This window comes from Heptranchias perlo, chromosome 21 (genome assembly GCF_035084215.1).
Source record: "Heptranchias perlo isolate sHepPer1 chromosome 21, sHepPer1.hap1, whole genome shotgun sequence".
Classification (NCBI taxonomy): domain Eukaryota; kingdom Metazoa; phylum Chordata; class Chondrichthyes; order Hexanchiformes; family Hexanchidae; genus Heptranchias; species Heptranchias perlo.
Genome location: NC_090345.1, coordinates 25,241,329 through 25,260,240, shown reverse-complemented (window position 1 = coordinate 25,260,240; position 18,912 = coordinate 25,241,329). Strand labels below are relative to the sequence as shown.

The window sequence follows — 18,912 nt, the reverse complement described above, 5'->3', positions numbered from 1 at the left end:
ACTGAGGCCAATTTTAACACCCCTTTCACTGCCACAGCTGAAATCCGCCAACTCAACGCATAGCAGCAACCCAAACGTCCTGGCCTGTGTGGTTATCCACGGAGCCATCTGTGGCCCACTTCAACTCCAACGGGAGGACCAAATGACTCCTGCCAATCAATAGTGTTTTATTCTGCAGAGTAGAACTGGAAAGACGCACTAAGCATTTGGACTTTATTTCCTGTGCTGGTGACACACCCTGTTTATGCTGCAGAATGGTTTCACTAATGGTGGGGGGAGTTGGCCAAAAGTACCAGAGGGCAGATTTTCCTCTTGTATCCTACAGTGGTGCAATTTTTGGTGGGATATGACTTCTGCCTAGCCCATGGCTGCATCCCCGATCCAGGCCAACTTTCTGGCGTCCGAGCCATTAGTATAAAATGGGCTGGCTCCTGGTGGTGCTTCTACCGCTGCCGGGTCGCCTGCCTCAAGTTGGGGAGTTGGGGTGGGGGGGAATGGCTGCAGGGTAATGTGGTCAGTAACCCTGGCTGAGGACACAAGATAATTTGACACAAAATTTAAATCACCTGACTAATGTGACCAGTAGATGCCTGAAACCTTTGTGCCTGTGCCTCAACTGCAAACAAGATGTTTCCTACGTGGTGACTTGGGATGTGCTTCTTGTTTATATGTCAGAAAAACTGTCTTGGTTTTCTTTTAAAGTTATAGAAGTGTCGATTTATAACATGCATATGCAGTTTTTTTTTGAAAAAGAACATTTTCTTACTCATATTTCAGGAGTCACCCCCAAAGGGAAGTTGCATAAAAACACTTCAGGTGCACGAGTGCCTAAGTAGGAGAGGTCAGAACAGTAGAGCTAGTGGCCTTGTTTCTTTGGCCTTTTCAAAGTTGCTTGAAGTTTTTCCACAGGTTTTAGCGGCATGAGAAAGAAATCAGTCACATCTTCTCATTTGAATTTTCAAAAATTTCATCTAGTTTTTTTTCTTTGTCAGGTTTACACAGTCAAATCACCCAGCTTTTTTGTTGATTTGACTCCCATTTCCTATGAATGAGATGTGAAAGACTGGAGCCTAGAAATTACTACAGCCAATATCAGTGGACAAATGTTTAACATGAATGTTAAATGAACACGTTCATTTGCTAATGTCTGCAACATTATTTTCTAGCTTGTGTTCTCGATGACCTGTGCAGTATACGGCTTTGCTCATCAACCTTTACTTTGCTGTCTTTGCAACGCGATAGGGCAGCAGCAGCAGTCGATTGTCACTTAAAGTAATCGTTAGAGGTTTTTACTAAATGTTCATGTCATTATATATTCGTCTGTTTTTCTAATGCAATAAATTTGCTCGGGTAAGAAAAAAAATTGAATTTCTGACTCTTTCTCTTACTTTACCTGAGCTCCTTTGCAGCATGCCCATCTTCTAAGAACTGTACAGTTTTTGACCGATGTGCCACAGTTGCAGTATAAACAACTAGGTATCATAAGCAGTGAGAAACTAAGGTTCATTTTGCACAATTTTTGGTGAAACTTAATAACATTTACAAAAATATGTGCTGCAATAATTACACTAATAGAATTTGTCCATCTTTTGCTGTGACAATAGAGTTAAATAGGCCATCACCATAATAATCTGTCGGCTAGCTTCCCCAATCCCTCCATGGGTTAAGCCAGTGAGTAGCTAAGCCATGGAGACAAGGATTGATCCCCAGTCTGTGTTGAGTTCGCTGATCCCATCCAGAGTAGCAGTGGGGGTCCTACAATTGTCCTCAGTTAGGTGGAGGAAAATTAGCTGGGCTTTCCAGTCCTGACTTGATATCCACTGACTTCTGCTAGAAGTGCACATGTGTCGATGTTAGATGAGATCAGGATTGTGTTCAATTGTGATACGTTCCATGTTCAAATGGCTGCCAATACTCCATGTCAAGGCTCAGACATAATGACCACTTGGGTGAGGGCAGTCAAGAACTGGGAATCAAAATCTTGGGCAGGGGAGCAAATTGATGAGGGAAGAAAAATAAACTGAATTGAAGTTTATTTTATTTTCATGGTGGCAAAACCTATTTGCTCAACATTTATAGTGCAAACTAACATTACTGGAATGAATGTTTTGGGCTATATTCTCCTTCCCCTCCTCATGCCATTAATGCAGATGTCCTGGTTTTCACACTTCATATGGTGCACCCACTGTGATCATTTTAATAAAAAAAAATAATCCTTTCTGGAAGAGTGAAATATATGTGATATACAGTCAGGAAATTGTTTTTTTTAAGAAGAAAACAAAACCTGTTCAATGTCGTTTTAGTGACTTGTTTTCTTTTAAAAGTTCTGTTTTAATAATTCTGATGGTGTTCCTCCCTGCGGGATGTAAATGGTGTTTGTGTTTTATACACCATGTGAGGTCATCTGACCATGTTGCTTTAATAAAATTCTGAAATGAGGAAAACAATGGGAACACAACAAAATCTTCTTTATATTATGTATTACAAAACTATTACTTGGCACTGCTGAGTAAAATGAACTAAAATACAGCACCCTGCCTCCTTAAAAACAAAACCTTAAATTAAAATAGCTGGAAAAAAAGGCACACCAGTAAAATGAACATATTTTGTATTACAAAATTATGCTACCAGTTTGTAAAAATAAATCAGTCTCTCTTATTTCAGAATGGTATTTGTGTGTATGGACTTCACTCTCAGTCGTGTCTGCTTTTTGCATGATTTCTCTTTCAAACTGTGTTGGTGTGTTGGGGGTAACTATCAGGATTGTCTTGTCATTACGTCCCTGTACATTGTTCACATTTCTCCTTGTCACTTCAGTCATTTGCCATGAATTATTCCCTGGTTTAATCAGCAGGCAAGTAACCTGTTCCTAGATCCCTTCCATTCTATTCTGTAGCTTGTATATAGGAGTTGCCCAGGGTGATTCTGGGTCCGAATTTTCTCAGAAGAATTTCCCTGGGCTTTTACTTAGTACCCTCTCCTGTAACTTAACCAGAACTGTCAGTTTGTCACATGACTGAGTTACAGGCTAGGACATGTTATGGCACAAATGTACTGTGTTGACACATTAATCACCTTTTTAATTCCATTCTGGGTCAAATAACAAATGATGAATAATGCTGTTTTGTAGTATCTTGGTCTCCTTTCACCTTGTTGACTTAATGTCAGATTGCACTATTTGATTCCTATTGTAAATATGTTGTGTTCAATTTTAGCAAGAATCAATTTGCTTCAGTGCCATTTACTGATCTGAATTGTGTAGATGTGCTGAAAATTCGAAATAACTCCATGCTTGACTCCTGAATTGAATTGTATTAGGGGTTGAGAGATAACTTTGAGTTGAATAATTAATTTCTGTGAGGAAGATTTTTGAATTAGTACTTGATCACTTCTGGTAAAATGTAGCTCGCATGATAAAGCCCTGCGGATCTTCATTACAGTCCATATTTAAATTTTAAAAATTATTAGTACTAATGTTTTAAACCTATAGTGTTAGCAAAATAATGAATCACTGTGATATAAATATATTCACTTGTGAGCTGGTAATAACTTGCCTTTGGCTTAAAATAGCTTGTGATGAACTGCCCACTCACTGATGGAAATAATTATTGTGTCATACTGTGTTAAACAATTTCATTCCTATTCAAATGAATGAGAAGTAGAGCTTTGTATGTGATTGTGCTATTGTCCACAGTGCTGACCTGCCACATTACCGTGGTAACGAGAGCAGTGAGAGTTGTTCATGACGTTGTAAGATAATTATGGATTGGGAAGACCATTCAGCCCATCTTTGTTCATCTATCCAGAAATATTCTGAAATCTGTCAATTGCAGCACCCAACTCATTCTTAAATGATTCTAGGGTTTTTGTCCCCAATATTTTATCAGGGAATCCATTCCAAGTATTGATGACTCTCTAGCCCCGATTTTAACCTAACACGCCTAACGAGAAAGGTGAGTTCAGGTTGGACGCCCAATTTACACCTTGTCTGATTTCAATGGAGCGTAACATTAGGCAGCGTGTAAATCAGGCGTCAGGTCTGAACTCGCTCCGTTCTCACCAGGCGGGTTAAGTTAAAAAGGAGCAAATGCGTGAAGAAGAACTTCCTGATATTAGCCCTAAATTTACCTTTTTACTAGTTTGAACTTGTGGCAATATAAATGCAAGTTGTTGTTGTTGTTGTTGTTCCTCCCACATCCTACTCTCAAATCAAAACTCTGGAATCATTTAAGAATTAGTTGGATGCTGCAACAACGGCACCTCCAACAATGCAGAACTCCCGCATTACTACATTGAAGTGTTAATCTAGATTATATGCTCAGATCCATTGTGCGGGTCGAAGCCACGTTGTTCTGACTTGGAGCTGAGAGTGCTACCATTGAGCCAAACTGAGAGTATTGCTCAGAACCCTTTGGTACTTTTTAAATAAAATTGCGATATTCAAACAGTAAAGTTTGCTACATACGGCATTTGTAGAAATTTGCAGGATTTGTCATGGAATGTTTTACTTTTCACAATCGCTTGCCATAAATGTAAGCAACTGCTTTGGCAGGACAGAACTGTTTAAGTTTTTGGTAAATTGAGATGATCACTTAGTGCCAAAAGAGGAACTACATTAACCCATAATCCTCAGTGCAATAAAAAGAGACAGTTGTACACTTATCAGCATCTCTCAGCTGCCTCTTATTCCTCTGATTCTTTAGAGCTACTGGTTAGAGTCATGGCAATGTGGATAGGAACATCTAGCCATCCAGCACTTATTGTTGGTAGGGGAACTGCTAACACTAAGATTCTGTTGCTAGGGGAAAACAATAAATACTTTTCAACCAAGAAATAGTCCTGGTACCCAACTTCAACATGGGCAGACTGAGGTTATTCATTTTCAGATGAAGTGACTTGGAAAAGGGTTGGGGTAGCATTTCCTCAACCCAAGTGGCCCCATTTATCACCATGTCACTGATGGGGACAATAGTGAGCCAAAATTGTGGGTGCCCTATATTTGACCCACAATTTGATGGACGTATGTAGAATGGAGACAGCTAGACTAACCCTTTTCCAAATCATCTAATTAAAACAAAATGATACCTTTTTGAAGGACTGAGGGTAAGTGAATATTTAAGTTTAAAAGATAGATTTTTAAATTAAGATATACCATTCCTTTTAAAATGTTTCTTTCCTTAAGAACTAATACATGCTGTGGCATCAGGGTACAGACTAATAAAATCTTTTTGTTTGTTTGTTTGAAATAAAAAGAGGGCGATCGGTGGAGAGACCTCAGCAGGAAGTGTCAAATTGACCTTGAGCAAACCACCAATAATCTGGATCCACCTTGGACTTGTTTGACCGGCTCAGATGAGTGTCAAGAGAATGCAGTCTGGCCAAGTGATTCAAATCCAGCTTCTGCTGTGACCAGTTTAATCAAAGACCTCAGCCTCAGTGATCGAAATGGAAATCCGTCAGCACCTCCCAGCAAACGCCAGTGTAGGTCACTGTCGTTTTCAGATGAACTGTCCAGCTGTCGGTCACCGTGGAAACCGAGTGGGTCAAAGGTGTGGACTCCAGTAGATAAAAGACGCTGCCACAGTGGGAGCAGTGTGCAACATTGTTCAAACGGGGTGTCTACGATGCAGAGGAGTTCAAGTTTTAGTCTGCCTTCAAGATCCAATGTCTTTTCTTTTCCGTGTGAACCCTTGGCCACCAGCAACAGGCCTGTGTGCCCCCAGGGTCAGGGCTTTTGGACATCGCCCACTTGTGGAAGGTTTGAAGATGATCTGCGTCATGATTCCGATTCAGGAGTTGCGTCTGGGGTCGGTCTGCTGCGACCCCTTTCTGTATCTCATGAGCAGATATCTGTGCTGGAGCTCAGCACACCGTCCACAAACAGCACCTTTGCTGCAACCCCTGAGCCTGCGCAACAGACCAGCCGTCTACTCCGGTGCAGATCTCAGCCGTGTGTACACAATGATCAGAAAGTTGGGATGAAACGTCGCAGACCGGAAGAAGTACAAGAGCAAAGGCCATCGCTTGACCTTGCCAAGATGACTCAGGTATGAAATGTCAATGTGGCAAACTGTAGGCTTAGGCTGGCATTCACTTCAACTCCTGTTCCCTCTCTAAATGCACATAAAACAAACTGCAGCAATAATGGATTATAAATCACATTGGTGTATATACCACTGCTCTGTATATACATGAGGACATAAGCACTTTGGGTGTGACTTATCTGTAAAATTTTAAAGTATGTAAAACAGATGCAGTTTCATTGTGGTGGGAGATCACGTGACATTTTCACAAGATTATGATGGCCCAGAATTTGCTGTCAAAATAATGGTGAGGCTAACAGCGCTTACTGTTATTTATGCACAAATAGCACAGCAACTTCAGGCAAGGGCAAACGCACAGTTAAACGTGAAAATCCGGAAGTTGCTGTCCGAGATGCGTCGATCCGCCGTTAGCTTCCCGAAAGCAGCATCTCGCTGTCTGACTCACCATTCAAATGCATTGAACGGCGTGAATTTCCTGTACTTGTATGATAAATACGAACAAAACTCGCCACAAAGTTAGGGCTTGTCCATTTCAGTCTAAGTACCCTTTTTAACGGCGTCTCATTCTTTCAGCTTTTAATTGTTGTTGGAGGATTTAAAAAAAAATTAAATTACATTTTAAAAAAAACTTTTTCTTTCTTTTTTTGTCACTCTTAATCCAATCTTTCTTTCCCTTTCTCTTTCTGTACCGGATTTGACATTGAATTCACTACTCTAGTTTACGCTTCCTTGTAGAGACTCAACACTGTTCATTTAACAATCCTTCAATCTGATTGGTTAAGGAGATACACAGTTGCTTGCCCCGTTCACACAGGTCTCAGATGCCGCACCATTTCCATCTTGCATTTCCAGCAATTTGCAGTGCAAAATCTCACGGACGTTAAACAGTTATGGGCAAGTCAAACTAATGGTGGGCGCGTTCGTTGACCGGCTACAGCAAATTCTGGACCATTGAGTTTCCAAGGCAGTATTATTTGGACTTGTGCACAATTACATTTTAACAGGAAAGTAAAAATCTGATTAGGGATCAACATTTTTGTTCGCGCACTTGTGTAAGGGAGGAATAAATCTGGAAAAGGAACTGTTCTGAAAATGTTAAATGACCTGCAACATTTCCTTTCCTTCATTTTGAGCTGAATTTCCATGCTACAAAGAAACCGTATGATATCTTCAGCAAATAATGGAATTTTACCCCAAATACGGTGGAGATAGCCTGACCCATTTCCTATGGGCGGCGCATGTGCATCCTGAATAATGTGTTAATTGTAGCCATGTGATTTACATTAATTAGTGTTAATTGTATTCAGGTGGTGCATATCAATTGGGGACTTTCGTATCAATAAGAGAGCTTATCTAGGTTGTGGGTTGTGTTGATCTCCGTGAATAAAGGCTTGGAAGCAACTGAAGACCAGGCTCTAGTATTCTATCCTTCACCACCTGGTTATCCAGTTTGTAACAAATATTCTCTGCTTAGTATCCAGTCAGAATTATAATCAATACTATCCTTTTCAGTATAAATCTTACTCCTTTCATATTACAATGTTCTAAATTTTTAATTCATCTTTGTGGCTTCAGTGAGATTCAGCTGGTTGGAAGCTGAACTTCTGTATTTCTGGATTGGTTTGAGTTTCTGAAGCCAATCTGAGACCATCAAAAAATCCTGGCAATAACAACAAAACTGACCATCCAAAGTCAAAGATCTCAACATGTATTCCCACTTTTTTGCGTTGGTAATGATTAAGCTGGAAGTGGAGAGATCGAGCCACGATCAATTCATTGATGGCCCAGTGAGTCCATAACTGATCCCAGCTACAATAAGCTATTCAAAACGATATTCATTTCAAAAAGAAAAATTCAGCTTGTGAAACTGTCTTATTTTAGTGTGTTTTATTGAAATGACACTGGAGAAAGGTGGTCAGTGATGTTGGAAGTAGTGCAAAGTGAAAGGTAGAAGGGATTCCTCATATTTCCAGTTGCTTTTTCCATTTGCCGTTTCTTTTCAGGGTGATATTCTGCACCTTTCACTGCTGTCCCACATATTTTGTGTTTAAGGAGCATTTTGTAAATTAGATTTGCTGTACTGCAACAGCAGACCTTCCAATTCTCTATCATTTCTGAACAATCGCCTGCATTTTTTAATATACCTAAACATCTTATTACTTAGTGTCTGGTCTATTTTATAGCAGACAGAGTAAATGAAGCTTCTAAGTGACCTGGAGCAACCCCTGAGCCCCAGCCAGTTTGGCTACGCCTTATGTCTTTGGGACTTGATTAAATCGTCAACTTCATAAAACACTCCTGGAATTGGAAGGTCTGAAACAGTGAATGGAAAAGTCCTTTAACCACATAGAAAGATACCTTCATTGTATTTGTATTTGGTAACATTTGCTGCCATTTTGAGGTAGGAGAAGGGGTTGCTGAAATATTAGACTATTAAGGGCTGTTTAGAAAATGTAGCAAAAGTCCACCTTTTCCATTATTTGTTACTTGATGGCTCACAAAATGATTTTAACATTTACCTCTACTTATTTTCCAGCATACTTTGCACTCTCAAATTTTCTCCTTTCCTTCTTGGCTCCTGCTAGAATATGGTCCAATAGGTGCTGGCCACCCATCAGTACCTCTTTAGTTTTAGTGTAAACAGTGAATGTTTTGGTTAATTGATTATGGGAGGGAGGGGTGAGGGCGTTGTAGCCAAATTTGTTTCTCCTCCCTAGCTCAGGGTCACTAAGGCCGATTGTAGCACTCTAACTGACACACTTAGTAAAGGATCAAGCTCTGTGCCTTCCTGGTCTGTATGGTTCAGTTCTATGTCAGGTGTTACATTTATTTACTAAGCGATTAGAGAAGCTATCCAATATATTTCTACTGCAGCTTAAATATAATAACTACAATCACAAATGCTTTTCAATTAGAAAGTATGCTTAGAAATATTGAAGAAATTTAATGATGTCCAATCTCTCGCTGGCCAGAGATATTTCTATTTTGTAGCAAACAAATTTGATTTAATAAAGGTGGAAATAAAGGAATAAAATGGTTGCATGTTCAGTAATAATGGTGTCTTTTACAGTAAAATCTACTTGTGCTGTTCCCTTATCTTTATGTAAAGTAAACATTAGTTTACGTGCAGATCTTACCAGTCAATTAGCTTGCTTTGTTTGTGACTCATGTTCACAACAGATGCATTTTATTGAGCCAAGGTTAGTTACACAAAGGATTTGCAGGCACACACTAAATAGGAGCTTTTAATCAATATCTTTGGTGTAAGGTAATTGGAGATTCCTGTGGAACCCCTTAGGAAACATATTGCTCCGCTTATCACAGAAAACAGAAATAGGCAGCATTGTCGTGTAATCAATTGTCTGCTGACCTTTCTGCAGCTTCTGAATACTTATCAGCTTGTTATAATGATCATAGAAATTTAGAAATACATATCGAAAGGGGTTAGCTGAGTGATATTTGTCTCTTTAACTCAGTGCTTATTTTAAAAAATTAATATAGGTGACAAGGCTATTTGCAGAGGGCAGCAAAAGCACAATGATCACACTACATGTTGTATGCATGGCTAACATACAATGATTCCAGTACTGTAATCCAATGCAAACTGGAACCCAACTTGGAATTTTACCATAACCAAAAAATGTATTATAATATTGTAATACCATTCTAAATGACTGAAAGCTGATCGCACAATAGACTTTTATAAAATTCGGTATTTGTGACTGATGTTTGAAGTTGTCAGCAAAAAACTTTTAAAAGCTTCACTGACTGTGGTACCAAATATTACCGCTCACTGCAGATAGGAGTGAAATAAAAGTCTCATTCAGCAAACATCACGTACAATAATATAGATTACCAGCATGATTGTTAGTAACGCTATGTTTAGGACCTTGCTGCAGGCATCATCTATCCTTGTCTCTCCTTCCACTTGAGTTGAAACTGCTGCTTTGCAGAAAATTCATGAACTCCAAAAGCTGGACTGCGGTTGCTGGTGGATTTAGTGCTGTGTAAGGATGCTGACCCATGGACGTAAGAGTGAGAGCTATTAAGCTGTGTACAGTACAATTGTCTCTCACTGTAACCTTCCTCTGGTATGCTAGTTGTTCCTTTTACTGCTTGATATTGCCTTATGGCAACTAGCACAGTTTGATATTCCTTGTTATAATGCACACTGTATGTTTTTATTTATTTGGATTGCACACAGCGGGGGGAGTGGCGGGGTGTGGGGTGGTGTTGGTCACAGTAGTATATGCAAGTTGTTGACACCTCATCAGTCCGCATCTTTTTTTTTCAACATTTTCATACCAGTGAATCTTTTCCAGTGTGTTGTTCTAGCACAAAGTGCACTTGGTGAGGTTTAGGTGATTTTTTTTCTCTTGACATTGGATTCTTTGCATTCATAAGGCATCTCAGCATAGATACTTGGCTGATACCTGAAAGAACTCAGTACATGGATGGTTGGGCTGACAGCAAGGATGTGAAGAGTGGATCTGTGTTCCTACATTGTCAGTTATAGTTGGTGAGTTAATCCAGATGACACATGTCCAGGTTAACTCCCGATGTCTTCTATAAATTGATGCCGTTGGGACCTTGTAAATATTTGCACACTATTTCAACCCCTCCCAATTTGAATATTTTAATTTTCTTTCCCTCCCTCTCTTGTGCCACACATCATTCACTGTTCAGAAGAGTAAACAGGCAGCATGCTATTGGCCTATGCTATTGCTGCTCTGCAATTAGCTGCAAGGAGATGCATGTGAGTAGCTTAGGCTGACTGAGCCACTGTTCCTATTTACCCTCCCTGTGGAGAACTACCTTGCTTTTGGCCATTACCACTGCCAACGACCCAGATGTGATCAGGAACTTTCAGAATGAGACATACAGCAGCCCAGCCCTGTCCTACCACTTTGGAAAGCCAAAATGTTACATCACCATGCCATCTTTAACCAGCACACAGCATAAGGGATAGGGTTAAGTTTATGTATCATGTTAAATTTGTGATCCAACATGCTCTGCTGATTGCACTGTGTAGGAACAGCATTAATAAAGAAACATGTTAAAACCTTTGAACCAATGGAACCAGAATAGGGTTTCAGGTGTCAGAGGTGTCATTGAATGAGTCTTGCGCTGTCTCGTAAGTCAACGTAAATCTCTTCAATGTCACTTCAAATCTTACTAAAGATGCTGGCTTTTGGTTTGTCTTGTATTTCACTAAAATTCTTCCATTGCTGTTGTCAGCCATAAAGCATTTGTGGAGTATTGGCCATGACTCAAAGAGAAAAATCTATTTGGTCTGCTAGAGCTGGCTGTCTCTGAAGAATATGAATCCTATCTTTATACTGTGCTGATTATGATTAAAGTGAAGCAGTTCTGGCTTGTTTTAATCTGGCCGCTCTAGCTTTTAATTCTGCACAGCACATAGAGTCTAAAAAGCCACCTGCACTGTCCCAGCTATACCAGTACATGTGTTGTGAAACTTGTTATTGTTTCTATGGTAACAGGCTGAACAGCGGGACCAACATGCAGATTTTAAATATATACAGACTTTGTGATTGGCTCAGTTATGGATATGACGGCCAGTTATTTATTTATTGTGGCGTGCAGTTATGAAAATCCAATTAGCCTTGGCAGCCATTCGAGGAGTATTACAGAGAGTCATTTCAGTAAGGCTGAATCAAATAAATTGAAATGTTCACAGAAGACATGGTAGACTAGCTAGCTTCCACAGTTAATAAAGAATACAAATGAAAAACTATGTGTAAAGGAAGTATTTAAAAAAACATTTTAGATTGCAACATTTTATCGATTTTCCTTTTGAGGAAATAGATAATAGAATTTCTACCGTATGCATGTATTTATAACTATGTGTATACAAAATAATGTTATTTATTTTCTTCATCATTTGTTGAATAATTCTGTTTAACAGTTTAAACCTTCAATGTGTCAGATCTTCTTCTGCCTGGAGAGAGATCCTGTGGAGGCATAGGATAATTCCAGTAGTTTAAAGATAATTAATAGATAGGGTTTCCTGTTTGTTATCCCAGGCACATTACCAATTGTTTATCTAGATACTAGGGCAAAATTAATTACCTGACCTTGACCTGAAAGCAGAAGTTTGATGGGAGGAGGATTGGAGAATAAATAAGAGTGAGTCCTGTGAGCAAAGCAGGATGTTGTACACATTTAAAAAGCTGCAGAGAAATGTAAATGCTCTGAGAGTAAGGATCAGAAAATTTGCAATTATAACTGTATTGGAAGTTCTGCCTTCCAACTCTACAGACCACTGCGTGCAAAAGCTTTTGGAACCTGCAGGTGCATTTTATGACTGAGCTCATGGTTGAAGTTAACAGGGTTTAAAATGCAACGATCTGATTATTGCCAAATTCTTCTGTGTGGAACATCTCTAATCCAGATTCTTTCAGAGGTTCTGGTTGCCAGATGGACATCTGCTTGTAGCAGTAAACAATTTTTATTTTAAAAGTTTCTAGTTTACTGAGAGTCAATGTACTTCCGAACTACAGACAGGTAACTAATGACATTTTGCTACAGTCACGAACTTCATTACATTGAATGTGGAACTAACCAACCCTAGGGGTATTAACAGGGTTCCTGTTTTAATTGGTTCTGGTTAATCCAATGAACTCATTTTGCTCTGCTCTGGTCCACAAGTGATAATTCTGGCATGCATCACCACATATCCGACATACACCACATTGAGCACAGGATTTCATGGACACTTAACCCCTTCCCCAGCCCATTGTGTTTTTTAAAAAGCTCTCAGTGTCACATCAAGTTGTGGTTGCTGTGAAGTGCTATTTGAAGGTCACTTTTGTTTGCTGTATAATGGGTTTCCTCTAAATGATTTTTGTTGCATTCTGTGATTTGTATCTGTGTTGCCGTCACGTGTCCTGTCCTTATTACTTGCTGAGTGCCATACAGATAATAGATTAGACTGATTGTAAAAAAAGAGAAAAGAATCAGTGCAAGCTAAAATCTAGAGCGAGTCTGTCTGAGGGGTTCTATTCAAACCTATACGTACAGAGCTGTTGTCTCAACAAAAGGGTTGGACTGTTTTGAGTTCCCAAGATTGTCTGAAATATGGGTTCCAGTCTCCGTCATTGTCTCCAACTAACCGCTGTTTCCTCCTTCAGCTGTTGCAATACTTTTGATCTTTGAATATGGTACCTAGATTACAGCCGCCATGGTCTCCTTTCTGCTGCTGTTAAGTATAGACCAGTTGTTTTGGACTATAAAGCGATGATTTGTACACCACAAATTTTCTCCGAAATCCCTTTCAACAGAGTCCACAAAGCAACTGTCAGAGTACAGGGCTGTTTATTGTCACATACTTACACAAAGTATCTCTCTGGATATAGAAAGCCACAGTAATATTTCACAGTGATGCTGACCCTGTATCACTGGCCCTTCCTATCACATGGCAGAATAATTAGCAGAAGGGTTTTATAATTCTCTCGTATTCTTTTCTTCACTCCCATGGTTCAAAAACTGCAACCATCTTCTGAAGTTGTCCTGGTAGAAACGCAGCGTTCACAGCACTATGACTATAAAGTGGGAAGGTGACCAGCATTCAAGCCACTGTTGCTGATTTGTATAGTTTTACATGTTTTTTTTTCTAGTTTTACTTTATATGTTTAGGGTGAATGAATATATTTTAATAATTTTTGATTGGGAAAAAAAGGGTGATCCATCCCTTATTGCCTTTATTTTTACTAATGAATGCCTGGATTTAAAACAATTGCATCATAATGGTTGTGATGAACTGTATTTTACATAGTGTGCTGCTGGGTTTGATGAACTATATTTTACATAGTGTGCTGCTTGGTGTGATGAACTATATTTTACATAGTGTGGTGCTGGGTGTGATGAACTATATTTTACATAGTGTGCTGCTGGGTGTAATGAACTATATTTTACATAATGTGCTGCTGGGTGTAATGAACTATATTTTACATAATGTGCTGCTGGGTGTGATGAACTATATTTTATGTGGTGTGATGTGAACTATATTTTACGTACATGTTTTTTTCTAATTCTCGGGAATCCTGGAGATGTGTTTTAGCAAAAATGGAAACCAAGAAAGAATTTGACTTCGCACCACCCCATTAGTGTCTGACAAATGAAACCCTGTATGAGTCAGACTGTTTAATCTAAGTACTTTTTAATTTTTTTTTTCACAAGATGTTCACATGTTTAAAGGGTCTTTGTCCTGTTTAATACTTTACATAAGCCATTTTAATGTATTAGAATGACATCCGTTCTGTTTACTATCACTGATCATATATGCTCTGAAGTCATCTTCAAAATGAATCCAAATAGTCAAAAGTCACTTGGATGCGAGACAGAGAATCTGTCAACGTGTGAATTTTTCCTTTTGAATCATTTCAAGTTGCTGTGAGCCAAATGCAGAAACTCACCAATTAGATTCCAACTTCTCTTCAGAAGAGCCTCCCTGCCGCCCCCCCTCTCCCCCCCCCCCCCCCCCCACTCCAGACTGGATGCTGCTGTTTACCTGAAAAGAACTTGCCAGTAACGGAAACAAGTTTCACAAGTCCGCCTACGTTCTGTTTCCTCTTTGATACGAAAGAAAAATGGCCGTTTTAAGATGTGTCATACATTATTGCAGTACGTACCATAAATAAGGCTACGTCTCACCTGTAAAATTACATTCATATATGTAGTACTTTTCCTGTTAATCATATTGTGTTAGAGTTGTAAGGCACTGGCATTTCACTCGAGATATTTTGAGTGCAATATTTGGCCAACACAGATTTAATGTTGCCAACACTTTACATATGGTGTACTTTTAAAGCTCCCAAATAGTGGCTGAAAAATGGGTGTGATATGGAGGAAAAATGGGTGCTAATCCTTTCGCTTCAATTCTGCCCCTGAATACCATTGCATCCAAACTTCCTCTACGGCTTTTTAGGTATCTGCACCTTACTGTGTTTTAGGAGGGTGTAGCAATACATGCAACTGAATGTCAGAGTTTTGCCCCTAAAAATCTGACTCTACTGATTCCTGAGCTACTGTTCAGGAGCTATCAGGTATAAGGGTCAAGAAAGGTCTTTATTTTTAATTTAAAAAAAAATAAAAATGGGTTTGCTGCTCCAGGACATTTTACATTTAGTGATGGAGGCTGTGTTCAGTGCTGTGCAACCCTTTCCTCCCCCATTTTTACAATATGGCTCACTTGGAGACAGATGAGGGGAAGAACAACAAGCTCCCTTGAGAGCCACTGAAGTCATTAGCCTGGGCCTCTCCTAAGTCCCTAACAATTGTTACACCACCACAGAATAGGAATCCCATTCTTCCTGACTGTACACCTGTTGCATGCCTCCGGCAATAAAAAGACAAGTGTCACAGTCAAACCATCATCCTGCTCCTATTCCTGCACCATCATTCTTCATACCCACACTTGTTTTCCTTACTTACTGCTTGGAATCACAGTGTTACCTTCTTACGAGCTCATTCTAAGGTAGACTGCTGGATTCCTCAGATTACTGCTTGGGGTGCTGCTGCCATCCCATCTAAGGCACAGTATTTCAAGCTCATTCACAGGGGATAACTCCTTTTAAATAAACATGAACATCAGCAACATACAATTCACAACTTCTGGCATGCATCCAATTCAACCCTAGTTTGGGCTTCTGACCCCATATCCTGTCTGCCTACTTCCACCTCTGTAACATCACCTGCCTCCATCACTATTGTAGCCCATCTGCCACTAAAAGCCTCGTACATAATTGTTACCAACGTTCTCCTGGCCGGTGCCTCATCCTCCACCCTCCATAAACTTTACCTCATCCAAAACTCTGCCGCCCTTATACTATCCCGCATCAAGTCCCACTTGTCAATCACCCTGTCCTCGTTGACCTACATTGGCCCCCAATTCCCCCAATGTCTCCAATTAAAAATTATCATCCTCGTTTAAATATTTTCATGCCTTTGCCCTTCCCTATTTCTTTAACCTCCTATAACCCTACAATGCCCTCAGAACACTCTCTTCCACTGACTCTTGTGCATCACTCCCTCTCTTCGCTCCACTATTGGTACCTGGCTGTAGGCCCCATGCTCTTGCATTTCCTCCCTAAACCCTACTGCCTCTCCAACTCTCTGCCCTTCTTTAAGACCCTCCCTAAAAACCCACCTGTTTGACCAAGCTTTTGGTCTCCCTATCTAATATCTTCTTTGGGTTAACATCCATTCTTGTCTGATTACACCTCTGTGAAGCACTTTGGGACATTTTCTATGTTAAAGGTGCTATAAAAATGCAATGTGCCCGTAAAAAAAAAACTCTGACACAAGGCTTTAACTGCGCCTGCCCCTTTAAAGGAGCTGGTGCCTTTAAGGCCTGAGAATTGTGCAGATTTCCTCCTCTCTTCATGGCTGCAGCCAATAGTAAGCCCCCAAGTGCACCCATGCAGTGCCTGCTTTGGTGTATGCCACACTAATTACTCCTGGACAGCACTGGGAGAGGAAGATTATCCCTGTTGTGTTTTTTTTAATAATAGCCACCAAAGAAAAATGTAAATCTATGAGAGACTTGCCAGATTCATTACTGACAAGCTATGGTCAGATAACTTGGAGTATTAAGTCTGGACTATTCTTTTAAGGTGTGCAACCCTGCTCACACTGTAATCTTGCGGAACTCAACAATAATTGGTGTAAATGCTGAAATTTGTTGTATGTGGGATTCTGATATCAGTGTTATTGCTCTGGCAAGGTTCCAGGATTCATAAGTGTTGTGATATTGGCTGGGACCACTAGAACGAAATATTCTGGCATTCCTGGGCAAACTGAATGGCATTCAGCTGGCAGCTGAGAGTGTTTTAAGCTATTCATATGTCGTAATGTTGGAATTGCCTCAAGGTCAGTATGAAAAGCAGTTTCTGGCTGGTGAATGCTAGATTGGAACTGTAGTGACACACTGTATATTGGCAGCATGGACTTTATTTTATGGGCTATAAGACAGACAAACAATGCCTGCTTTATATTTACATTCTGGAATTTGGGACTGTAGCACTTTTTGAAATCAGAAAGTCAGCTAAGTGGTAGGAAAAGGAGAGAGATTGAAAGGGTTTGTAAAATATCAACTAATATACACAAGATCCATCTGTACAGTATGTAAGATTTGATAATCCTTTTACTGATACAGTATCCCTCTTCTACTGATGTTGTTAGTCAGCTTTATGAATTCTGTTTTAACAGTGGCTTCTTGTTACATGTACTGGCCTGAGTGTGGAACTGCCATGAAACTGGGCACTGCAATAAAATGAAAAAGTAACTACCTGAACTCAAACATTAGATGGGGCAAAGTCACAGGCCCAGCCATTTCTTCGCCACTAGGAGTGGTTTATAATTCTATTAATTCACTTTTTTTTTCCCCTTAGGGGAGGTGGTTCAAACACTTGATCCATTCATTGATTGATTTAGGAGGTGATGGGAAGTAGTCATAATTTTTCCTTTCTAAATGCACTCCTTCACCAAATTTATGCCAAATTGGACTTTTAAGATAGCATCATTTTAGTTAGAAGTGATTGGTGAACCTCGTCCCATTTGTAAACACATATACTCTGTAACTGTGTAAAAAATGTTGAAGCACTTCACCATGCTACTTGTGCGTGACATCTCCTCATGAAAATGATATTTGGCACTCCTGCCTGTTCTGCCTCCCCTACAACAAAAGATTTGCCAAGAACTTTTTAATAATGATGGCGTTTCCAAAAAGGATCAGTTCTTTCAGAGCGGTTGTACTATATGGAGAGGGAGCTGACTACATTGTTCTTGGTAGCACTAAATTGGAAACGATTTTAAATGGTGCAGTTCTTTAAATAGATACTGTTTTCTGAAGATTGTACCGATTTAAATACTTCACAATTAATGTTTTAGAGAGATCGCGGTGAACTTGGTGTCTGTTGTCACGTTGGATACTGCCACTGGTCATTCTTAATTTTTATTCAAAGTAGTCAATATCACTTGCATAAACACCTGCAAATTATGTGAAATGAGTAGAAAGGTAAAATCCCCAACCTGCTTCTATCTATACCTGATTTATTCACTATGGTAAATGAAACTTTAATTGGCTGCTCCTATTAAGTGGCTAATTTTCCTTTAGCCTAGATTGGATATGACCCTGTTACAGGCCAAATGATGTACAGATTATAAGTACCTTCTGTATAAATCAGTTGATGTAGTATTTCTACAATTTACCAGAACAAAAGTAACAATTACATGCAATGGATTACACGTCATAAAGTTTTCTAATACAAAGTAACATTGGGCAACAGGACAGCTTTATTAGTAATGTTTTAAGTGAATAAAATGTTGTAGCAAACAGGCTGTTTACTGAACAGGAACTGCCTGCACTATAACACACATCTTTATTTCATACGCGATAAGACAGTGGAATGCTTTAAAAGTTGGAACCTTATAAGAATTCTGAGACCAAGTGCAGAGCCTGGCATTCCATATTAGTGGAAGGATGCACTTGTTCAGTCCCTAGTCTGAACTGAGTTAGCTGATCTCCTTTGGAGCAGCAGTTGGGTGCTATAATAGGGCCCAGTAGGACTGAGCTGGGGCTGGGTGGTGGAGAGAGAGAGAGATCAGCCAGGGCTGCTGCTTCTGATCACCATTCAGTGACACCTGCTGGATATGTGCATGTTGAGTGAGGATTGGATTGAACTTGGCTGATCCGCCCACCCCCAAAGTTGAAGAGTCTGCATTAAGAAGACCGTAACAATAACAAGTGGCATAATCTTTAGAAAAACGTCCCAAGGCGCTTCACAAAAGCACACTCAGAAACAAATGGACGGCGAGACAGAAGGGGATATTAGGAGGGGTGACCAAA

General features: G+C 39.7%; 1 protein-coding gene across 2 annotated transcripts in view; it reads left to right on the top strand.

The window, feature by feature from the left end:
• The window catches only part of fam53b (family with sequence similarity 53 member B), an 80,934-nt gene that overhangs the window by 42,799 nt on the left and 19,223 nt on the right, over positions 1-18,912 (top strand). For both annotated transcript variants that reach the window (XM_068002321.1, XM_068002320.1), the window contains exon 4: positions 5,254-6,047. In XM_068002321.1, coding sequence (XP_067858422.1) covers positions 5,254-6,047 — 794 coding nt within the window. The remainder of the gene's footprint in view (positions 1-5,253; positions 6,048-18,912) is intronic.